The sequence below is a fragment of the Phascolarctos cinereus genome, unplaced genomic scaffold, assembly GCF_003287225.1.
Source record: "Phascolarctos cinereus isolate Bilbo 61053 unplaced genomic scaffold, phaCin_HiC Scaffold_5;HRSCAF=322, whole genome shotgun sequence".
NCBI classification, from domain to species: Eukaryota; Metazoa; Chordata; class Mammalia; order Diprotodontia; family Phascolarctidae; genus Phascolarctos; species Phascolarctos cinereus.
Window position 1 is genome coordinate 227,552,068 of NW_027555958.1, and position 21,788 is coordinate 227,573,855.

The 21,788-nt window shown below is 37.5% G+C and overlaps 1 protein-coding gene across 4 annotated transcripts in view; it reads left to right on the top strand.

The window, feature by feature from the left end:
• The window catches only part of SUPT3H (SPT3 homolog, SAGA and STAGA complex component), a 652,600-nt gene that overhangs the window by 509,867 nt on the left and 120,945 nt on the right, over positions 1-21,788 (top strand). For all 4 annotated transcript variants that reach the window (XM_078155335.1, XM_020993836.2, XM_020993835.2 and 1 more), the window contains exons 7-9: positions 645-720; positions 14,406-14,518; positions 21,221-21,328. In XM_078155335.1, coding sequence (XP_078011461.1) covers positions 645-720; positions 14,406-14,518; positions 21,221-21,328 — 297 coding nt within the window. The remainder of the gene's footprint in view (positions 1-644; positions 721-14,405; positions 14,519-21,220; positions 21,329-21,788) is intronic.

Consider the following 21,788-nt stretch of genomic DNA (forward strand, 5'->3'; position numbering starts at 1 on the left):
AAAAATGTAGATTTGTTAGCTCTGGCTCTGAGTTCTAACGAAGGGAAAATATATGGATGCTATTGGCTGGCTTCCATTTTAAAATTGGAAAATTATAGCATCAGGACCAGTGGACAGCAATAGTCACCAAATAGCTGCATATTCATTCCATTGTATTTCACACTGCCTCTCCTATCCTATAGTTTTCTCCAACTTCTTAAACAGAATAGCACAGGTAGAATGAATCGGGAATTTAAGCCGAGACATTCTTTACTTTTCTCCTTTAGTATCAGTAAATATAAACTGATTTTAGCTAATAATCTCAACAAAGGAGTCCAAAAAATAAACCCTAATATTTCATGCACCATCCTTAAAAAAGGGAGTGAGATATAACATATCCATTATTGTTTATCGTGGTAATTATTGAGCTCTATGGACTAGAATTAGATGGACAACCAAGTCAAAAGAACTCCTTTGGGGAAAACTACGTGTTAATATTGTAAATAAGAATGTATTTTCCTTTTAAAACAGCTTTTTAAATTTGAAGTTTTAGCTGCAAATTGAAATATGGATGGCCCAACTTCAAAGGAATCCTGTATAATCCATTACCTCCATAAAATATTGCTACTAAAACATTTTTAATAATTCTGTGACTTCTTTTTTAGAGAGCAGAAAGACAGACTCGAATGATGGACGCAGCTCAATATGCAGAATTTTGTGAAAGTCGACAGTTAAGCTTCTGTAAGTAGTATGTAATAAATATCTAACCCTGTGCTTGGTAATTGATGGGTAATCATATATTAACATTTGCTAGCATATTTATTAGCATATTCCATAGACTGTACTCCTTAGACATCCAGGGATTCAGAACTCCAACAAATCATTTGTTCACCTTTGGCAACATTTGAAAATTGCATCCATCATGTTTGAAAATTGTATCCCCAGTGTATTATATAGTCTGCCAGAGACTTCGAAGTTTCATGATAGTATACATAATGGGTTATTTCAAAATAAGTAACTATATATCTTGGAAAGTGGAATTTTTTAGCAATAATAATAAGCTCATTTACAAAAAGTAATATTAAAAAGTGTCACTTATAACACTTCTCTTTTGCATTCTGGGGAACTGCCTACCTTGCTTCCCTCTAGCTCTGGCTGCACGTGGATATACTGCCTAAATCATTATATTATCATCAACCAAATACTCTAGGTTGTTGAAAAGCCCATAAAAGAAAGTCACCATCCCATCCATTCCTCTCAAACTACAAATATATTTGCTTTGTAATCAATAGAGAGTTAGAGGTGATATAGATGCACAGTTAGTGATTATAGTCATCTGTATTTTGTACTTTTTTCCTTCTCAAGTGTAAGCTCCATGAAGGTATAGAATATGTCTTAGCAAATCTCCCAAGAGCCTAGCTTAGTACTGTGCACGTAATAGGTCCTTCATAAGTTATTGTTGAAATAATAAATGAAGCAAATGGAAGAAAAGGAAGGGATGAAGGAAGGAACGAATGAATGAATAAAAAAAGAAAAGAAAGAAAAAGATAAAACACAGGGCCTTATAAAGTGTGAGCATATTGCTTTAAGATCAAAAAACAATTGATTTTTCTGCATGTTCCCATCATTATTTATCTTTTTACTTTTTTCACATCAGCTTTTTCTATTTTATTCCAGTGTTGCCATACATGTTGTTGATTCATGCTGTGCTATTAGAGCATAGTCAGTGCCTTTGAAAGCACCTAAAATTAGCTAATATACTATTAAGCTTTCCCCTTTGTTTTTTGTGCCCACAGACATTGCTAAGCATCTTTCCAATTTCACCAAGTAACCTCCTACTGTGAAACTTATTCAGCATTAGCCAAATTTGTTAGTCCATGTCATGGGAACGTTAATAACATAGAGGAAGAATTAGGACTTTCCCAGCACTGGACACCAACTTACTAGAAGAACTTGTGGCGCGTGACAAAAATTGTTCTAAATTAATGAGCTAGATCATGTAGCAAAACATCAGTACGGCAACAGTGCAGTGATGACTAAGGCTCTGGGTTAAAGGTCAAAGAGAACATGTGATGAAAGATCCCTTTAAAAACATGACAAAATAGCACATGACCCAACACTGAAGGATTATAAACAATGGTGTCTTTAAATGAGAAGCAATTATGTAGTTGACAATAATGATGTATTTTATTTGGAGCAATGAGTGCTTCATTTATGGATCATAAAGTGCAAATAAATGACACATCACTAGTAGTTATCTTATGTAAATGTCAGCAAAATGTAGGAAAAACATGTTTTGGGAGCAAGCATTTCTTTTTTTTCTAATTTAATACACTTTCCAATCTGAGTTATAATTTGGCATCCTATATCTGCGAAGCACTGAGTCAGTAGCACTTCAGATTATGGCAATTTTAGCAAATGAAAGGTTTTGAGTAATGCCATTTTTAAACCCAAAAATTATAATCAAGGCTTGGTACAAGTATAAATCTTAAATTTATAAAAATACCATTGAATACTACTGAATTATATTTTTAAAGATCACATTTGAAGTTTCATTCGTTAGAGAAATTAATCTACCATTACTTATGGCTAATAGCTTAGAAATCCATAACTTACAAAATGCCATGTATGGAGTTAGTTTTTAATAAATGTTTATTAGAATGAGTTGAATTTTGCCTGTCATTAGCAATTAAAGTATAAGTAAACTTTAAAAATAAAATAGAATATTAAACTATAATGCTATAATGCCGGTTTTTAGAAAAGGAAACTCATTTATTAAATAATGGTGTAAAACTAGATGCTATGTTTATTCTCTCTTGAATTAGATTGTTTGTCTATGTGTATATCTTTTAAAAATATTTGTTTATTTGGTACCCATGGGCATGTCACATTTGTGAAAACTTGGGTGAGAGAATCTGTGCTACACTCAAACATGTTGTGGTTATGAATGCTTTCATCCATCTTCATCCATCATACTCATCTTCCTAAGTTCAAATCCCACCTCAGACACTTACTAGCTATGTGACTCTGGGCAAGTCACTTAATCCTGTTTGCCTCAGTTTGTTTTCTCAGCTATAAAATGAGCTGGAGAAGGAAATAGCAAACCACTCCAGTATCTCTGCCAAGAAAACTCCAAATGCAGTCACAAAGAGTTGGACACAACTGAAAACGACTGAACAATGATTAGGAAATTGTTCCTTATAATGAGCCCAAATCTTCTTCCTGCTTATTATTTCTACCCATTGATCCTAATTTTGCCTCTTGGAGCTGAGCATAGCACATCTTGTTTTGTTTTCTTTTGTTTTTTTTATTTTTTATTTTTTTTTAATTTTATTAATTTATTTTGATTTATCAACAATCACTTCCATATGCTTTTGAGTCGAAAATTTTTCTCCCCCTTCTTCCCCCCCATCCTCCCCAAGACGGTGCACAATCTGATATAGGCTTTGCATTTACATACCCATTAAACATATTTTCACATTAGTGAAGTTGTAAGTAAAAATTAAAACCGATAGGAGGAACCATCAGAAAGATAAAACAAAACACAACAGAAGGTAAAAAATAAGTGATAGCAATTCGACTTCCATAGTTCTTTCTTTGGATGTACACAGCATTTTCCATCCCAAGGCCTCTGGAGATGTCTTACATCCTTGTAATGCTGAGAAGGGTTCAGTTTAGCAATCTTAGTCATCGTATAACATGGCTGTTATTGTGTACAAAGTCCTCTTGGTTCTGCTCACTTCACTCAGCATCAGTCCATATAGGTCTTTCCAGGTTTTTCTGAAGTCCACCTGTTCATCATTTCTTATAGCACAATAGTATTCCATGACATTCATATACCACAACTTGCTCAGCCATTCCCCAATGGATGGGCATCCTCTCAATTTCCAATTCTTGGCCACCAGAAAGAGAGCTGCTATGAATATTTTTGAACATGCATAACACATCTTGTAACATGACTACCATTCTAGTACTTTACCCCCTTCTTGTTCATTCTAATTTGTTTCTTCTCATCCTTTGTTCCTTCAACCAGTCCTTATAACTCAGTCCTTTAATGGAATGAGCTTACCTCATCAACCAGGTCATCTCGTTCTGTATGTACTACAGATTGTCAATGTCTCTTCTGAAATCTGCCACCCAGAACTGGACAGAATATCGCAAATGTAGTCAGGCCGAGACAAAGTACAACAGAATTATCACCTCCCTTCCTCCGGATCCCATGGTTCTGTTAATGAATGCTCTAGTACATACTGCCAAGGGGGCAGAGCCAAGATGGCAGAGTAAAAAGCAGTGACTTGCTTGAGCTCTCCCCCAAACCTCTCCAAATAGCCATAAAAAATGGCTCTAAACAAATTCTAAAGCAGTAGAACCCACAAAAAGATGGAGTGAAACAAATTTCTAGCCTAAAGACAACCTGGATGGTTGATTGGAAAGGTCTGTTGCACCAGGCTAGAAGAGGAATGCAGTTCAGCATGGATGCATAGGCAAAACAGACCTCAGCAAACCTGGAGCAGGCCTCATAGGACTGAATCACAGGCAGCTGTGGCAGTTTCCAGACTTCTCAACCCATGAAAGCCAGAGAGAACTTAGAAGGCAGTAGGAAAAGTCTATGACAGCAGTGAGAGAGAAGCCTGGTCCCAGCCCCAGTCCTGAGGCAGCCCCAGGGCAGCAGCTGCTTCCTGAGATCAGCCTATAGACTGAGGAGGAACTGAGTGGCTGATCAGAGGGAGATTGCAGGGATCTCTTTGCTGGTGCTGAGACAGGAATCTCGTGCTTGGATCTGGGTCACAGTTCTGGGTGGCATCCTGGGGTGAGGAAGGGTGTTGACATGGTGGAGCTTGTAGTGGCAGTAGAGAGGGAATCCTCCTCACAGTTCCCAGGTAGAAAACAGCACTTGTTTTCACTCATAGACCAGAGCACAGGCCAGGAAAGGAGTAAACACCTTGCCCTTAATTGTACCACCTTGGAAGAACTGAAAATTTACAGGTCCCTAGAAATATCTCTGAAGACAGCTGCACAAAACCCCCAAAGCTTGGGACAGTACATTCTCCACACTGGAAGCAGACCTCTACCTTAACAAACTTATAACTTATAACTTATAACTCAAGTAATTGGCCGGGATCATGAACAAACTGCACAAAAGAAAGTTAGACCATAGAATCTTTCTTTAGTAACAAAGATCAAAACATACAACTAGAAGAAGGCAACAAAGTCAAAGCTCCTACATCCAAAGCCTCCAAGAAAAATATGAATCGATCCCAGGCCATGGAAGAGCTCAAAAAGGATTTTTAGAAGCAAGTAAGAGAAGCAGAGGAAAAATTGGGAAGAGGAATGAGAGTGATGCAAAAAAATCATGAAAAACAAGTCAACAACTTGCTAGAGACCCAAAAAAATACTGAAGAAAATAACACCTTAGAAAATAGCCTAGGGGCAGCTAGGTTGCCAGTAGATAGAGCACTGGCCCTGGATTCAGGAGGACCTGAGTTCAAATCCAGCCTCAGACACATAACACTTACTAGCTGTGTGACCCTGGGCAAGTCACTTAACCCCATTACCTAGAGAAAGGAAGGAAGGAAGGAAGGAAGGAAGGAAGGAAGGAAGGAAGGAAGGAAGGAAGGAAGGAAGGAAGGAAGGAAGAAGGAAGGAAAGGAAGGAAGGAAGGAAGGAAGGAAGGAAGGAAGGAAGGAAGGAAGGAAGGAAGGAAGGAAGGAAGGAAGGAAGGAAAAGAAAGAAAAGAAAAAAAAGTTTTAAAAAAACAGCCTAACCCAAATTGCAAAAGAGGTCCAAAAAGCCATTGAGGAGAAGAATGCCTTAAAAAGCAGAATTGGCCAAATGGAGAAGGAAGTCCAAAAGCTCACTGAAAAAAATACTTTGTTAAAAATTAGAATGGAGCGAATGGAAGCTGGTGACTTTATGAGAAAACAAGACATTGTAAAACAAAACCAAAAGAATGAAAAAATAGAAGACAATGTGAAATATCTCATTGGAAAAACAAGTGACCTGGAAAATAGATCCAGGAGAGAGAATTTAAAAATTATTGGACTATCTGAAAGCCATGATCAAAAAAAGAACCTAGACATCATCTTTCAAGAAATTATCAAGGAAAACTGCCCTGATATTTTAGAACCAGAGGGCAAAATAGAAATTGAAAGAATCCACCAATTACCTCCTGAAAGAGGTCCCCAAAGGAAAACCCCTAGGAATATTGTAGCCAAATTCCAGAGTTCCTAGGTCAAGGAGAAAATATCATAAGCATCCTGAAAGAAACAATTCAAGTATTGTGGAAAAACACAATTAGGATAACACAAGATTTAGCAGCTTCTACATTAAGGGACCAGAGGGCTTGGAATATAATATTCTGGAGGTCAAAGGAGATAGGATTACAACCAAGAATCAACTACTCAGCAAAACTTGAGTATAATCCTTCAGGGGAAAAAATGGTCATTCAGTGAAATGCAGGACTTTCAAGAATTCTTGATAAAAAGACCAGAGCTGAATAGAAAATTTGACTTTAAAAACAATACTCAAGAGAAGCATAAAGAGGTAAACAGGAAAGAGAAATCATAAGGGACGTATTAAGGTTGAACTGTTTAGATTCCCGCATGGAAAGATGATATTTGTAACTCATGAGACCTTTGTCAGTATTAGGGTAGTTGGGGTGGAAAATTATATGTAGATAGATAGATAGATAGATAGATAGATAGATAGATAGATAGATGGATAGATAAATAGATAGAGGGCACAGGTGAGTTGAAGATGAAGGGGCGATATCTGGAAAGTAAATTAAGAGGTAAGAGAGGATTATACTGGGAGAAGCAGAAAGGGAGAGGTAGAATGGGATAAATTATCTCACATGAAACAGACAAGAAAAGGGTTTTACAGTGGAGGGGAATGGGGGAAGGTGAGACAGAATGAGCGCATCTTATTCTCAGTGTATTTAGCTTGAGGAGGGAATAACATACACTCAATTGGGTATGGAAATCTGTCGTACCCTACAGGAAAATAGGGGGAAAGGGGATAAGAGAGCATGGGGGTGATAGAGGGGAGGGCATATTGGGGGAGGGGTAATCAGAAGCAAACACTTCTAAGGAGGGACAGGGTCAAAAGAGAGAATAGAATAAACAAGGGGGGAGAGCGGGGTAGGATGAAGGGAAACATAGTTAGTTTTTCACAGCATGACTACTATGGAAGTGTTTTGCATGACTACAAATCTATAACCTGTATAGAGTTGCTTGCCTTCTCAATGAGGGTGCGTGGGGAGGGGAGGAAGGAGAAAATTTGGAACCCAAAATTTTAAAAACAAATGTTAAAAATTGTTTTCACATGCAACTGGGAAATAAGATATACAGGCAATGGAATATAGAAATCTATCCTTCCCTGTAGGAAAATAGAAAGGGAAGAGGATGGGGGGGGATAGAAGAGAGGGCAGATTAGGGGAAGGAGTATTCAGAATGCACACCATCTTGGGGTGGGGGGAGGGATGAGATGGGGAGAAAATTTGGAACTCAAAATCTTGTGGAAGTGAATGGTAAAAGCTAAAAATGAATAAATTAATAAAATCTAGTACATACTGCCTGTGAGACTATGGGGCAGGCTATCAGACCTCCTCCCCATTCCATCCCACCCCTTGCAAAATAAACAAAAACCACACAGTGTTAGCTTTGGGGGCAAATTCATCATCTGACCCATTTATATTATACTTGAAGTTCACAAGACCTTGAAGTCTTTTTCACTTGGACTACTTTTATATCTATATCTCTTTTTATGTATATACCTGATTTTTAAAAAATCCCTTCCAGGACTTTACCATCTTCTCATTTATTTGCATTGTTTCAGCATTTTTTGGATTCCACTTCTGTCATCAGATTGATTTATTAAAAGTCCCCTCCCAGCTTCCTGTCATCTACAGCAACTAGAGACAAGCCAACTCAGGGGTACAAATTTTTAAGAGAATAGAGTTAATGATAGAGCCCTAGAGCATTCCACTAAGGACCCCATTCAGATTGGCATGAAGCCATTAATTCATCTTCTTTATATCCAGTCATTCAACTAGTTCCTAACCTATCTATAACTACTATAATTTAGTCAATTTTTTCCTTATCATCTTTTCTGGTGAGAAACTTTGTTAAATATCTTGGTAAAATCCAGATATATGTCCATAATGTTCCCCTGTTTTAATAACTTTCTTAAAGGAAAGTGAGGTTAGTCTCACATGACTTGTTCTTAATAAACTCATGCTGTCCCTTAGTGATCCCTAACTACTCCTGTTCCAAGAGTTTTCAAAGCACACCTTTAATAATCCATTCTAGAATTTTACCAGAAGTTGATATTAAACTCACTGGCTTATAGTTTGAAGTATATGCCTTCTTTTGTTTTTTGAAAATAGGAGCAATATTTGCCCACTTTCAGTCCTGTGCTTGCTCTCTAGTTCACCACATGTCCCCAAAGCTCACTCACAGGATTCAGTAGTCACATTTACAGGTTCTTTCAGTGTCCTATGATGTAGTTGATTGAGATAGGTGTCTTAGACTCATTGAAGGCCTCTTACCATTACCTCACCTATCTTGGGATGCAATTCCTTGCTATTGAGCAGAACCAAGATGTCAGAGTAACAGAAAGTACAGCCCAGTTCCTCCCACAAAACTCTTCCACAAAGATCTAGAAAATTCACCAGCCTTGAGTCCTTATTGAGAAACATAAGGGGAAAAAAATCACATTGAATCATTTGTCCAGACCAGGTCTACATAGGAAAATAGAGAGGTCTGTAGATATTGGTAACAGAGTATGGCTCAGGTCACGCTTCTAACGTGCCTTAACTGAAAAAGGACTGTGGCTGTGCATTAGAGCAAGAAGTGGTACCAGAGCCACAAAGGGGAATTCTGACAGTGTTTAGGCTCCAAGAACAAGTGCTAACTGACAGTTCTGTCACTCGCTGTCACTGTGTGCCAGGTCACAAATCTAAGGGGGATGGAGGAAAGATTTGCACCTCGGGGTAGCGTTCCGGAGTAAAGAATAGTCACATGCCCTAGGCTATATACTGAGTGAGGAACAAGTTCAGAATTCAACAGTAGCCATGTGGCTCTGACCCCAGGACATGAATGGGGGTCTCAGTTCCAACTTCCAGCTCAATTTGAAGGCTATGGAAAAATAGCCACAGTGGAAATCCCAGACTGAAGAGGAACCTGCAGTTTTGTCATTCTGAACCGGCACAACTATATAGCTGTCTATAGTAGCTGAGTCTAGCAGCAGTCTGGTAGAACTTCTAACCACGGACAAGCCAACAGGAATGTTGCAGAGATTCACAACCAGATCAGGAACTTACAGAGCTCTGACCAAGAAGGCATTGATCAGATTTTGCCTTGTATCATACCACTTTGAGAGCACTGAAAGCTTACAGATCCTCAACCTGAGGTCTCCCCAAGGTCCTGGAATAACCCAACATTCAATATCCTGAAAAAGCAACAGAAGTACCCAAGATAATAAAATCTTATCTCCGCTATCCCCCGTACTTAACATAAAACCTTAACATAAAGTCTAAAATCTGGAAATAGACTTAAAAAATGAGCAAACAAGCAACCAACTAAACAAAAAGAATCATACCATAAAGAGCCATTTTGTCAGCAAGATGTTCAAGATACAAATCCAGAAGAAGAGAATGGCACCAAAACCTCTCCAAGCAAAGCCTCAAAGAAAAATGTAGCTTGGATACAAGTTCAATTAGAATTCTTGGAAGAGATCAATCAGACATTTTTATTAGAGGTAAAAATTATTTTAAACAAATAAGAGCACTAGAGGGGGAAATGGAGAAAGAAATGAGGGCTGTAGGGGGAAAAAAGTGTCGTAAAGACTGTTAATGGCTTGTAATGAGAAATAAAACACCTTACCCAAGGAAAAAATACTTCCCTAAACAACATAGAATTGACCAAATAGAAGCTAATGACTCAATGGGACAACAAGCAGTGTTAGCAACAAAGTCAGAAGACTGAAAAAATTGAAGAAAGTGTGAAGTATCTAGTAGCAAAAACAACTGACCTAGAAAACAGATAAGGGAAAGGTAGCTTAAGAATCATTAGACTACCTGAAAGCCATGACACCCCTGCCCCCCCCAAAAGCATAGAAATTATAGAATCACAAAACTGCCCAGATCAACTAGAACCAGAGAGCAAAGTAGAAATAGAAATAATCCACCAGTCACCTACTAAAAGAACTCCCAAAAGAAAACTCCCAAGAATTTTATGGCCAACATCTATAGTTTCCAGGTCAAAGAAAAAAGTACTACAAGCAGCCAGAAGGGACTAATGTAAGTACCAAGGAGCCATACTATCAACATCACACAAGATTTAGCAGCTATCATCTCTTAGGAGTGGAGAGCTTAGAATATGATGCTTTAGAAGGCAAAAGATAGAGAATAACAACCTAGAAAAAATTGCCCCAAACTGAGTATTGTCTAAAGCCACAAGAGAAGAAGTGGACCTTTAATTTCCTGTTGTTCAAATCTAGTCTATCCTTCCCAGTTAGAAGATTTTCCTCTTTGATAGAGAAAACAGAAACAAAATAAAAGTTGAGTAATTGCATTATCTAGTATCATCTTCCTGTCCAGTCAGAGCAGGGACATACTGTCCTTTCATTTATATTTCTGTTGCCCCCAGTGTAGAAATCCCTTTTTTATTTCCTTAGCATTTAGTGCTGCTATTGTTCATAATGGGCTGCCGCTTTCCTGACAGTGTTCTTTTATATTCGTCCTCAATTACTTCTCCTCACGTCTGTCTCTTATACATAGCCTTTTAAAGCCTAAATTTCTTGCTAAAGGTCCCATAAAACTTCAGTCTGTTTAGAAGCTAACTTTTCTTCTTTATTGGAATCTGTTTCAGTATTGTCACCAGAATTTCATTCTTGAGGGCCTCCCATTCCTCTTGAGCTTGATTTCCCTTTTAGAATGTCAGACTATGGGATCACCCATTAACATCCATTCTTTTAAAGTCTAGGTACATAGATGGGGCTTTAAGAAAGTGACAGACATACTTTTTCAAAAAAAGAAAAGGAAAGGCATACCAGGAGAAGAGGAAGGAGTGGATTATAAAGTAGTCAGATGAGGGTAATGATGTAGAAAGGAATATTAGAATGACAAGAGTCATATAGAAGAAGGTTAATAATACCTTGTGGATTGTGTGCCTTGAACAGAGTTTTAGACAAAGGAGAGTTAGCTGTAGGAAGGGAGAAGAAACCCCAACCAATCAAATTAGTTTCCTTATTAGTGATTGTGATAAAAAGATTTTGTGGGGACCAGGTTTAGTCTGTTCAATAAGATGTTTCTGAGAATTATTTGTAATTATTTTAATCTATCCATTGTTGCATAGCTAACAAGATTTATCCATATGTATTCATTCATACATCAGATATTAAGTACCTAATACAAAGTCTTGAGAAGACAACTTTCTTGGATTTTACAGTATAGTAGTGAGATAAGACACAAATACAGGTAACTATAATACAAAATATTGTGTATAATTGTATATTAAGGAGTTTCTAACAAAGTGTCATGTGAAGTCTGAATCAAGTCATTGCCAACTGGGGAAGAAGTGACATTTGAATTCAGTGAAGGTGAAGAAGCAAGGTATTCCAGAAATAATGAACAAGATTAGCAGGAAAACATAGCACATGTTCAGAGGACAAAGATTGATCTAGCTTGACTGAAGTGTGTAGTTCATGGAGGGAAGTTATATGAAATAAATCTGGGAATGCAGCATAACAGCAGTGTACAAAGGATCTTAAATGCCATGCCAGTGGAAGTTGGACTTCACTTGAAGTCATCAAAGAGCTCCAGAAGAATCTTTGAGTAGATGAATGGCATGATATTTGCAAAAGAAAGATAATTCTAGTCAATCAAAGAGGCAATAGGCAACAGTGATTTATTAAGCTCTTATTGTGTGCCAGGCAATGTGCTAAGCACTGGGGAAGCATAAAATCAAAAGCAAGGTAGTCCTTGCCCTCAAAGAGCTTACCCTGTAAAGGGAGAAAGCAACACATAAAAAGGAGCTGAAAAGCAGGGATCATTTGGCTGGGGCATGATGACGAAGTCTATAGAATCCGCAGCACAGCTAAGGGGTGGGGTGGGGAACGAAATATGACCAGCCCTAGAAGGAACTCACTGGTGAAAGAAAGAGGCCAGCATGGTGGATAGTCTGAAGGACACTTGTGGTGGTTTCAAGAGTGGATTGAGAGAGACCAAATGAACTTCCAAGTAACACAAAACTAAGTTCATACTTAGAATTGAAAGGTTCCCCATCCCATTCACCATTCCGATCACCTATGCAGTACCTACTTTATTTATATTCCTTCACTCTTAAAAAAATTCATTTTATTGATATCTTTTCTCATTAACTAAATTTCCTTGTTTTCTTCTCCCTTCCCCTTCTAGAGAACTACTCTATATACATTACTTTCTTTCTTTTTTTGGGAGGGGGGCGGTAGGCATTGGGGTTAAGTGACTTGCCCAGGGTCACACAGCTAGTAAGTGTCAAGTGTCTGGGGCCAGATTTGAACTCAGGTCCTTTGGACTCCAGAGCCAGTACTTTTTCCACTGCACCACCTAGCTACCCCCCCTTTCACTTTCATTTGTCTTTATCTCCAGTGTGTTTCACTCTTCACAAGAGCTCAGCCCTATAAAAATTAGAATGATGTAGGAAAAACAAAAATGATCAAGGTTGTATATTTCCATCCTGTTCTTAAAGAAGAAAATTTTTGACTTATTAATTCTGTAACTCAGGTGAATCTGATTGAATGCTTGACTAATACCTGTACTTTCCCACCCACACCCTCCTACAACAAACTTTCTGGGAGACTGTCACAGAATGCCTGTTGTTAAATTACTGCCATCAGTCAGAGAAAAAAGTTTCCTCAGTGCATTTTACTGACTGAGGCAATTGATGCCTGTTAGATCTAAGTTCAAAAGTATTCCACAGATGTTAAACAAGTGTTCATGAGCAGTTGCAGCATACTGACTAAATGGAATGGCTGCATGTCAGGAAGTATCCAGATGATTGGTGACTTTTGGGAGATAGCTTTAAAAGGAATTATAGTAATTTCTACCATACTTGTCAGCTTTGGATGCTTACTTCTGTAGCAAGACTTAATGTCTTCTGTGATTTATTTAAATGAAAACTGTGTCCTACATGGAATCCATGAAGACTCTGTAGGGATCAAAGTCCCACATTTTGAATTATAGTTTTATATTTTATGGACCTGAGTCTAGATTCATCAGATAAGTAAGCAATAGATTTTTTCTTTTTTAGAAATCATTATCTCATGGATGCAGTAATGTCTTTAGTATTAAGCCTTTTTCTTCTAGTTCACTATTTAAAATGGTAATCAAACTAATAGTGGTTTGGGAATATAGCCTTATGAAAATAAATGCAGTCTAACATGGGAGAAATTTATAGTCTCAGCATAGAAAGCCATGTGCAGATGAAACAGTCTTCCACCAATGTATATTGAGCACCCAAGATGTTCAAGAGACTCTGTTAGGTATTGAGGGAGATGCAAAGAAGGCATGTTAGGGCATAATCCTCAACGAGTTTAAAAATCTCACCGACTATCATGTGCCATACCAAATTAGTATCTTAGACAAGTGATTCTCTAGGGATTCAGAGTTGGGAAAGAACACTGAGAACTTGAGAGGCCAAGGAGATGAAACTCTACCTGGGTCCATAATAATGGGTAAGATTCAGATGAAGCAAAGAAGTTGTAGGGAACCTTCTAAATGGGGACTGAAAGAAGGAACAGTATTAACAAAAAGGGGCAAGTGTATGAAGCAGGTAGACTTGTACTTTTGAGTTAGTTGGGAAATAGTGAATAGTAAAATTAGAAAAGTCAGCTAGAAAAAGATTTTAGGTAATTTTGAATGCCAAAATGAAGAGTTTGGACTTTGTCCTATAGAGAGAATAAAATGAACTCTAATTTAGACATTTTGAAGATTCTCACATGGCCTGCTCTGAAATGCCCTCTTTTCTACCACAAATTCTTACCCATCAAATTGAAGGTTGAATGAAGGAACAAATGTAGCTAGTCATCGTTTACACTGAGGTAATATACAGAGTGCACAAATGTACATAGTTTAGTAAGCCACGTTAGCTGCCAAACAGTATCTGTAATGAAACTGAGGCTACATATCACAAGATCCAAACAGATGAGTACTAATAAATTTCTTAGCAAGTGTGTTGCCCTCTGACATAATATGGCCAAATATGGGCTCCTTGGGATTAGAGTCTCTGCACATTGATTGTTGTCTAAAACACTAAGTTTCATATTCATTGCATCATTCCATGCAAAATTCTCAAGCAAAGTACTTGTTTTTCAGTGTTGAAGTTGGTGTGTAATACTGAGTCATTAAAAGTTAAATTCTATGTTCTACTATTTTTATCGAGCAGCCAAAAAAGCTTCCAAGTTCCGAGACTGGCTGGATTGTAGCAGTATGGAGATCAAACCAAATGTTATTGCTATGGAGATTTTGGCCTATTTAGCATATGAGACCGTGGCCCAGGTAAGACAATATAGTTCCATTTCTGTGGATCTGAGGAAAAACTTGAACAGGTCTTCCAGGGTAAAGCCCCATGGATGAAGTAATGTAATTGCTAAGAACTCTATAACCTTTTGTTAAATCTTGACAGAGTCCACATATTTTTACATGTTGTCTTATTGCAAAAAAGAAGTAAAAATGGTTCTGAGGAAGGGAATATTAGTAGAGTTGAGGTCACATACCCCCAGCTTAAATTTAATCTATAAATTTAATCTCTAAAAAGAGATTGATATTTATATTAACTTTTTTTTGTGATAGCAAAGAGTTAGATAATGAAGGGATGCCCATCAATTGGTGGATGGCTGAGCTGTGCTATATGATTATAATAGAATACTATTGTGCTATATGAGAGTATGAGCAGAATGGTTTCAGAAAAACCTGGGAAGACTTACATGAACTGATACAAAGTGAAGTGAACAGAACCATGAGAACATTTTACATGATAACAGCAATATTGTAACAGTGATCAACTGTGAAAGACTTAGCTACTGTGATCAATACAGTGATCCAAAAAATGCCAAAAGACCCATGATGAAAAAATTTTATCCACCTCCAGAGAGAGAACTAATGAATTCTGAGTGCACATTGAAGCATATTGTTTTCACTTTTTTTCCTTGGGTTTTTTTTGGGGGGGTTTTTGGCAACATGGCTAGTATAGAAATATATTTTGCATGACTTCACATATATAATGGGTATCCTATCACTTGCTTTCCCAATGGATGGGGAAGAGCCAGAGAGAGGGAGAGAATCTAGAACTCGAAATTTCTAAAAATCAATGTTAAAAAATAAAATAATAAAATTTTTAAAGGTTGAGAATTCCTGGAAGATTTTAACATGAAAGTGATATAGTCTTCATCTGGGAGCCCAATACGGGAAATCAGAAATCATTTTTCATCAGTATTCTTCTATGTTTGATTGTGACCTAATGCCGTCCACTCGACTGCCTCTTGTGTCTATCTTCTCAACTGTGAAACTGTGGGACTTACACCTTTGCTGAAAACCAGATGATGCCTCATGAGAAATGAATCTTTGTGAGTTGGTGAGAAGTATAAAAAAAAGCATTCAACTCTGTATACAAGGAGCACCCCTCATGGTATTTATGGTCATGTGTTCAGCCTCTCCCCTCACAGGATTGTAAAGAGAATCTGTTGAAATAATAACTGTAAAAGCCCTTTGTAAACATACATACCCTACCCAGGTAAACTCTAAGCTCCTTGAGGCCAGGAATGTCATTTCTCATAATTGTACTCCACAGGTCTAGTGTGGGATCATTCACCTAACAAGCATTAGTTTAATAACATGTTGGTAGAGTAGAAAGTTGTATTGCTATTAAAGGAACTTGTAAGGCATGATGATATTTCTTCTGGAGGACTAGAATCTAATAACAAAACTTAAGAACAGTATAATATTCCATGCTTTGTTCCTTTGTCCAAGGCGTCCTAAATGATGCCTGCTTATGAAAGCCAAGTGACTTCAGACTTAAAATCTTCTGCTAGTTATCAGTTTCTCTGGGTATTGGATTCGTTTGTATTTAGTTGCTTCCCTGATTTTTGTTATGCTTTGCTGTTTCAATAAGGCAAATTTTCTCTTTCATTCCATCCTTCAGTTTTCAACTGTGCTTCTTGTTTGCCTTTCCTATGTATTAAATAATCTTCTATGTCCGATCTTTTTAACTACCTCCTTTTCTCTTTTTTCAGAATGCTTCTTAAATATCATCTCACTGAAACCTAAACAATCTGAATCCTAAAAATAGTTTTCATTTAAAAATCTGTAAAAATTGACATTTTCTAAGATGATTCCTTTAATACTTTTACTTTATAGATATGGGTCTTACAAAACCAGAAGTTAAGGCTGCTTATTTTTCCCTTGGGACTTTACCTACAATTTGGATGTACTACCACCATATGAATGCTTGGTTATGGCATCATGGTCCAGTTAGCTGGGCTTCCCATAGATGTAGCTGACAGAAAGAAATGAACATAGTTTCCCATTTAGGAGTAATTTCAAAACTTAAAAATAGAAATCCTCATTGAAACAACTAACCAAAAAGAAACTAACTGAGAATAAATAGCAATGATACTACTTGTTACATTTTTAAAGAATAATAATATTTAATGTTTATATGCTTATGTTAAAATCCAAAAAGTACTTTACATACTTTGTGAATAAATCAATGAAAAATCATTTATTAGGCACTTATTACTTGCAAAACACTGCACTAAAGAGAGGGTTCTGCTCCTCAGATACAGAGGTTAGCAAACTATGGCCCGTCAGCCAAATCTGCTCCACAACCTTGTTTTTGTGTGGCCCATCAATTAAATATAGTACAAAAACAGGCGCTGGGCCATGCTTGTTCCACAGGTCCTAGTTTGCTGACACATGCCCTAGAATTCCTGGGTCCCTCCTCAAGACCGCTTCTTTATATTTCCCTGGATACATGCCAGAAAAAAGAAGTTAGAGCCAACTGTTGTTATATGCATATTTGCCCACTTGAAATCAGGCTATTGTCTTTTTCTGCTTCCTTCTTCATACTTCCTCCTCTCTGGGTTTTCGTGATACTCTTTTCTACTGATTCTCTTCCTATCTGTCTTACTGCTCCTTCTCAGTTTCCTTTACTGACTCATCATCTTATGTCATGTCCCTTAACTGTTGGTATTCCCCAGGACCCTGTCCCAGGACCTTTTCCTTCTCTCTACAGGCCATCAGTGACCTTAATCAGCTCCCATGGGCTTAACTATCAAATCTATGCAGATTGCTTACTAATTTATTTGTATGCCTAGTGCCAGTCTCTCCCAAGCTTGAAGCCTACAATTCCAACTGATTTTTGGACAAAGTCAGTGTCCTAGAAACATCTCATCTCAGCAAGTCTAGAACATGGCTCGCTATCTTTCCCCAAAAACCTAGCTCTCTCCCAAACTTCCCAATTTCTATCAAAGGCACCACAATTCTTCCATTCTCCAAGATTCATAATCCTCATGTTATCCTCTACTCCTCATCCTCCCTTACCCCACATATTTAGTTAGTTCTTAGTTGCTCCATTAACCTGAAACTTTTCCTGATTCCCCAATTACTAGTGCCCTCTTTCTCTGAGGTTTCCTTAACTACCTTGTGCTTTTTTGCCACGCATACACAGTGTATACATACATACATACATATGTATATGTGTGTGTATATATCTACATGGATATGGATATGGATGTAGATGTAAATGTATAAAATGAGGGAAACTAGGTGGTGCAATGGATAGAGCAACAGTCCTGATGTCAGGAAGACTCATCTTCCTGGGTTCAAATCTGGCCTCAGACAGTTATTAGCTATGTGACCCTGGGCAAATCACTCAACCTTGTTTGCCTCAGTTTCCTCATCTGAAAAAATGAGCTGGAGAAGGAAATGGCAAACCACTCCAGTATCTGTGCCAAGAAAATCCCAAATGGTCACAAAGAGCTGGACACAACTGAAACAACTGGACAACAGTAACACATATTATGTATATATTTATATATGAACATATTGTCCCCCTTGTAGAATGTAAGCTCTGGATTGTTTAAGTTTTTTTGTCTTTGTATACTCAGTGTCTAGCACTAAGTACCTGGTACATGGTAGGCCCTTTATAAATACCTGTTAATTGATTGATTCATTCTAAATTCCTCTTGACTTGTTTAGTTCTTTATTTTTTAAGTCCAAGCTTATAGTTATTCGTAAATTGCAATGAATGCTTCTTTACCTTCGTACAAATTCAGTTAGGTACAAACTTGCTTTGGTAGAGTTTAATGATAACAATATCTCAGTTATACCAAACATCACTTAATGGAACAAATTTAAACACATCTTAACAAAAATTTAAGCAGGTTTTGTGTGGCTTTACCATAATTTCTTCCCTTTTTTTCAGATACTTTGAAGTTTTTGAGAGTGAAGCAAGTCCCCAACCTAAATATGTATAGTTTGGTTACATGTGGGGTTACACCTCATAAAGCTAAATTCTGAGAATCAGTGAAAGTTTGTTCTCAACATCCTTCTGTCTGTCTTTCTATACCTCCTCTTTTTCCCTAATATTCTCTTCCACAGATGTCCTCTTGCCTCAAACCTCTATCCCACCTTGGTAAAGCACTTTGTGCTGCACAGTAATCTCTCCCATGCGCGACAATCAAGGGTCTCATTCCTTCAGAGCAAGTGATCTTAGCCAGATGTTAGGGGAGAACTTGCTGGTTAAGTAAATACACACTAATGTGTAAGTGACTGATAAATGCCCAAGAATATTTGCAATTCTTTAAAGAGACTTCTTGTTAAACCCAAAGCATCTCTAACTGATGATATTTCAGGATATGTTACAAAAGTACATGAAATAATCTGTGTGGTGTAGTAAAAAAAATTTTAAATAAAAAAAAAATTAACAGCTTTTACTTTCTCTCCCCACCCTTTTAATAAATGCACAGTCAGATAAAACAAATTCCCATAATGGACACATCTAAAATATATGTCTCATTCTGCCCATTTATCCCCTCACCTCTCTTTCAGGAGGTAAGTAGCATTCTTCATCTGTCCTCTGGAATCATAGTTGGTCATTGTACTTATCAGCATTGCTACATATTTCAAAGATGCTTATTTTTATAGTATCATCATTATATAGTATAAATTGTTCTTTTGGTTCTGCTCATATCACTCTGCATCAGGTCATACAAGTCTTCCCCCCTTCCTCTGAAACTGGTCATTGCATCATTTCTAATGCCACAGTTGTATTCCATTACATTCATACATCATGTATTTGTCTTTGTTTTTTTTCTCTTCAGCAGTTCCCCGATTAGTAGACACCCCTTGTAAGTTCAAGTTCTTTACCACCACAAAAAGATCTAAATATTTTTTGTACAAAAATGCAGAATTTTTTTTCTTCTTTCTTTAATATCTTTGGGATAGAGGTCTAGTATTAGTATCACTGAGTTATAAGGTGTGTATAATTTAGTAAATATGGGGACATAGTTTCAAATTGCTTTCTAGAATAACTGTAACCAGTTCCTCTTGACCAGTTCAGTCCTTTGTTTTTGAAGTTGAAAAATTCAAGAATACCAAAAGCTCTGCCAACAGTGCCTCTTTTCCTTAAACCCCTAGTGGAAGGTGTTCTTGAGCAGGGAGGCCACCATCTAAGCTGACCTTTGTAGTCTACCTCTAGACTCAGCAATCTGAAACTATCTTCCAGCAGGGGACCCAGGAGTTTGGTGAGCTCCAACCAAGCTAGCCTTTTTCTTCTTCACACGCAGTATTTCACCTCTTGCCTCCCTCTCTACTTTTGTATAGGTTGTCCCCAGGCCTCTTAGAATCCCTAACTTCATTCAAAGCTCCACTAAAGCATCAGCTTCTACTTGAGACCTTTCTTGATCCCACTAGCTGTTACTGCCCCCCATTCTCTTGTATCAGTTTATTGTATATTTGTCTGTGCTTATGCGTATACACGTTTTTTTCTTTGACAAAATGTAAGCTTCTTGAAGTTGAGGACTCTGTTTTTGTCTTTGTATCTTCAGTAACTGTCACAGTGTCTGGCACTTAGTAAACACCTAATAAATACTGATGATGGTTGATTGATCAATTGGAGCACGCATATAAAAATATCGCATGTAAATGCAGTTTCTTGGAATACTGATTCCTAACTCTAAGGGGACTTCAGTGTCATAGCCATGTGTGGTATAATCTATTCAGTTTAACGCAACAAACATTTATAAAGCATTGAGTGCATGTAAAATGTACCAATTCGTGGGCTACAAAAACAAAGCAAAAAACTGTCCTTTGCCTTCAAGGAGCTTCTATTCCCTTGTTACCCAATTCACTAAATGTGTCACCTTGACCAAATTGCTTCATCTCTTTCCAAGCCTCCATTTTCTCACCTCTAAGATGGAAATACCAACACTTTTTAAAAAGTGTATTTTATTTATTTCACTATTTCCCAATTATGTGTAAAAAAAGTTAACATTCATTCTTTAAAATTTTGAGTTCCAAATTCTCTCCCTCCAACTTCTTCCTTGAGAAGGCAAGTAATTTGATATCAGTTATACATGTGAAGTCTTCTAAAACATATCTGTGTTGCAAAAGAAAACACAAACAAAAAAATAAATAAAAATAAAGAAAGTGAAAAAAGTGTGTTTCAATAAGTGCTCAGAGTTCATCAGTTCCCTCTCTGGAGGTGGATAGTGTTTTTTGTCATGGGGGACAGCAAAACTTATACTACCTGTATATTAAATGCTTTGTAAATCTTAAAAGTGTGGACTTCCACTATTTTTATTACTTTGAACCCATGTTTTTACTGCTCACTTTCTCTTGTGGAGAAAGTGGTATATATTGCAAATAATTTGAGTATGTATGCCTGTTTCATTTAAAATATGTATATATCTGTTTTAATATAAATTTTAAGACTGAATGCATTGGGAGACTGGATGGATAATTTTGTGAGATGCTTTGAGATCATTAGGAACACCATGAAGCACAGAAGGCTAGAAATGTTATATCTTTTAGGCCTCTACAGAGCCTAGAGATGAACATTCAGCAAGTAGATAAATGGGACTGTGGTAGTGGTCACGCTGGAATCTTCTTGTCTTGTGTGTGTGTGTGTGTGTGATGATCTTACAGCCTCAGTGGTCAGCTCCAGCTTCTTAATATGTTTTCTCCATTATTCTCTTCTAGTTGGTGGATCTGGCTCTTCTTGTTAGGCAAGATATGGCACCCAAAGCAGGTGACCCCTTCAGCCACGCCATTTCTGCCACTTTCATACAGTACCACGCTTCTGCTGAGGTAATGTTTAAATCTACACAAGCCCTACTCCGATACTCTGTTGTGATGTGAAGATAACCCTGGGTTTTTTAAGAATTTAAGCACAACATCGAAGGTAGCATGATACAGAGGAAAGAATAGTGGCTCAGATGACCTGAATTCAAATTCTGCCTCTGATACTACCTGTGTGACCTTATCCTCTCTAGGTCCTAGTTTTCTCATCTGCAAGTACTGGGAGGTCCAGCCAAGCTGGGCCTTTGTGTATGAGCCCAGTAGTAGACTGTATGTGTCTCATCCATAGACCAGACTAGCTAAGTTTATAGAAACTCATCACACAAGATTGGCTACCAAGTGATGATATTTTTTTGGTCACTGCAAATTATGAGACAATTTGTTAAGATGACTTAGCAGAAGCTAAAATCTGTGTTAGTAGAGAAAGTACCCATATGGATGATATCACAGCTCTTTTTGAGGTAAGTGA